General features: G+C 37.5%; 1 protein-coding gene across 1 annotated transcript; it reads right to left on the reverse strand.

Annotated features, from left to right (window-relative positions):
* Positions 1 to 635: 635 nt before the first annotated feature.
* LOC121393210 lies at positions 636 to 3028 on the reverse strand. The gene is made up of 2 exons (XM_041561099.1): positions 1984 to 3028; positions 636 to 756 (listed from the first exon to the last, which is right to left on the reverse strand). Exons 1-2 carry the CDS (start codon positions 2842 to 2844, stop codon positions 748 to 750), a joined length of 870 nt encoding a protein of 289 aa, XP_041417033.1. The 5' UTR covers positions 2845 to 3028; the 3' UTR covers positions 636 to 747.
* Between the last annotated feature and the right edge of the window lie 403 nt (positions 3029 to 3431).

The raw sequence follows: 3431 nt of genomic DNA on the forward strand, positions 1-3431 counted from the left end.
CACGGGTGTCGTGATAAAAAGGTTTTATTGGAGTGTTACAGCCTACCCCACATCAGGGCGTTTCGGTTCTCTCTGAACCGTTGTCAGGATGTGTATATATATATATATAAGTAAACAAAGAAACTGTATACACTCACGAAACTTGGTTACAATGTATGGTGACTTTACAGCTCAGCGTCTCCTCCAGTCACGTGACCCAACGTGATATATCCAAGTAACAATAAAGATGAGGATGCGATGCTGTGTTGAAATGGTGTGCCAAAAGGCACCTCCAAAATTTTTATTTGTGCGGAATATGGCCCAGACGTTTCAGGAGCTACCTGCTCCTTTCTTCAGTGGGTAAGTGCACAATGATACAAACATACAAGCAGTTTAAAAAAACATCAAGTGACTTATCCCCTCCCACCTAATTCAAAACACCCAATGGTCATTTCAAGTCCATCCGCGTCAATCCCGTCATCAAGGCATGGTATGGATTCTAGTATCGAATTACCGGAAATGTCATCATCTCATGGGTTGGAATGGTCGCATATCGGGAATGACGTCATGCCAACCAGTCTCTGCTTAATACGGCGCCATCTTTCCAACCATCCGTCAAAATTAAGATATAGTTCTACGAATGATGTCATGCCGACCAGATTTCGGCTGACAGCGCAACCAATGGGAGATTATTCACCAGGGTGAAGACAATTGTGAGCGCAGGTAATAATGTGCTTCAATGTGATTTACAAACGTGCAGTGAAGAACTTATATTAACTGAAAGAATATAAAATCATGTGTCAAAAAAATCATCATAAGCAAACCTGCGACCATTCATATGTTATATCATATCAAAGTGCAATACAAGAAATACCAAAATAAGATAAAAATAAAATACCTTTACAAAAAAATCTTTTGTATTCAATATACTTATATACAGACGGGGTACTGCACACCCAGGTGCCTACCCCTCAAAGAGGTTATAATCTATATATATACTTATAGACTATAGGTAAAAGACTTACCATCTTCGGGAAACCCCTTTCCAATGTTCATGTTAATCTAGATGATATTTAAGGTCATTTATCTTAAATCAGAGACCTAGTACAGATAATTAGACTCCAAATAATTTCAGCAAATTTATATAAAACAATGGTATTCAATATGTTCATTAAGACCATATGGCGTAACGGTATTGAGTCTAAAAGTCCATCTTGCTTCGCATTGTAATAATTTCCTATCCCTGTTGCCACCCCTCTTTGACCTAGCAACCTGTTCCAGTATTTGAAATCTTAGCTGAGATGCATTATGGCCTTTTTCTTTAAAGTGCCTGGCAATAGGGGTATTTTTATCTGTAACAATATCAGATTTATGCTTCGATATCCTGTCCTTCACATGTTGAATCGTTTTACCTACATACCCCAAACCACACGGACACTTTAGATAATATACCACATGGGTACTCAGGCAAGTGTGGTAGCCTGAGATTTGAATAGCTTTTCCCGTGGTAGGGTGCATCACTTGATCCCCCTTAATAATGCTGTTGCATTGTGCGCAGTTCCTGCAGGGGAATGTCCCATCTAATGGTTTAGAAAGAAAACTTTGTTTTAAACCTGATGATTCCATATCAGCATGTACCAGCTTGTCTCGCAAATTCCGCCCTCTCTTGAAAGCAAACATAGGTTTTTCTTTAAAAATCTTACCAAATTGGAGATCATCCTGTAGGATGTGCCAATTTTTCAAAATGATATTCTTAATATCATTTGATAGCGGACAATAGGTCTGTACAAATACTGGTCTATCCTGTGATGTGCTGGGTTTACGGTTAAGTAGGGAATCTCTATCGATTGTATGCATCTTTTGTTCTGCAGCATCAAGGGAGGTTTGTCGATATCCTCTTTGTTTAAATTTACCTTTCAGGTCATTAATTCTACCTGGTAAGAGGGACGCATTGCTCACTATCCTCTTGATGCGAAGCATCTGACTAAATGGAATAGAACGTACCTGTGATCTTGGGTGGAAACTAGCAGCATGCAAATAGCTATTGGTAGCCATTGGTTTCTGATAAAGATCAGTCTCTACTCTGCCCTCACCCTTGTAAATCCTCACATCCAGGAATTCAACAGTATCTAAGGAAGAAGTGCAAGTGAATTTAATTGTAGTGTGACAGGTATTCAGATACTCAACAAAATCAATGAGTTGTTTTTCAGACCCCGTCCAGATCATAAAGCAGTCATCTATATAGCGACACCACCAATGTATATAGTCAAAAAATGTATGTTGAATATCAACATACTGTTTCTCAAATGCTGTCATAAAGATATTAGCATAAGAGGGCGCCATATTTGCCCCCATTGCTGTCCCCTGAATCTGCTCATAGAACAATGACCCATACCTGAAATAATTCCTAGTCAATACTATCTGTAACAATGTTACCAAAAATTCAATTAATCTAGGTTCCAGGTTGTCTTGTTCTAGTCTTTCTCTACAGGTCTGTATACCCTCCTCATGTGGTATAGATGTGTACAGACTCTGCACATCTAAAGTAGCTAGAATAAAGTTATTATCTGGCATTTGAATCTCTCTTAATTTATTCAAAAGATGTGTAGTGTCTCTCAGATATGATTGCCCCGCCTGGGCTAGTGGTTGTAAAAATGTATCTAAGAAGACTGCTAATGGTTGAAGGACAGAGTCAGTGCCAGCTACAATTGGACGTCCAGGAGGATTTGTTGGATTTTTATGTACTTTCGGTAGAGTATATAATACCGGGGTTATCGGGTGTCTATTGATAAGAAATTGTGCCTGTATATCATTAATTATACCGTCATCTACTGCATATTTCACTTCTGTGGCTATCAACTTCATAATATCAAAGACCGGGTCATTTGGTAATACTTTATAATGTTTAACATTGCCCAACTGTCTAAACACTTCCTGTTCGTAGTCACTCTTATTCTGGATTACAATTTGTCCCCCTTTATCAGCCGGCTTGATTACAATTTTTTTGTTATTTTCAAGTTCACGGAGTGCAACTCCTTCTGCTTTAGTCAGATTATATGTTGAATACCATTGTTTTATATAAATTTGCTGAAATTATTTGGAGTCTAATTATCTGTACTAGGTCTCTGATTTAAGATAAATGACCTTAAATATCATCTAGATTAACATTGGAAAGGGGTTTCCCGAAGATGGTAAGTCTTTTACCTATAGTCTATAAGTATATATATAGATTATAACCTCTTTGAGGGGTAGGCACCTGGGTGTGCAGTACCCCGTCTGTATATAAGTATATTGAATACAAAAGATTTTTTTGTAAAGGTATTTTATTTTTATCTTATTTTGGTATTTCTTGTATTGCACTTTGATATGATATAACATATGAATGGTCGCAGGTTTGCTTATGATGATTTTTTTGACACATGATTTTATATTCTTTCAGTTAATATAAGTTC

The sequence above is a fragment of the Xenopus laevis genome, chromosome 4S (genome assembly GCF_017654675.1).
Source record: "Xenopus laevis strain J_2021 chromosome 4S, Xenopus_laevis_v10.1, whole genome shotgun sequence".
In the NCBI taxonomy this organism is placed as follows: domain Eukaryota; kingdom Metazoa; phylum Chordata; class Amphibia; order Anura; family Pipidae; genus Xenopus; species Xenopus laevis.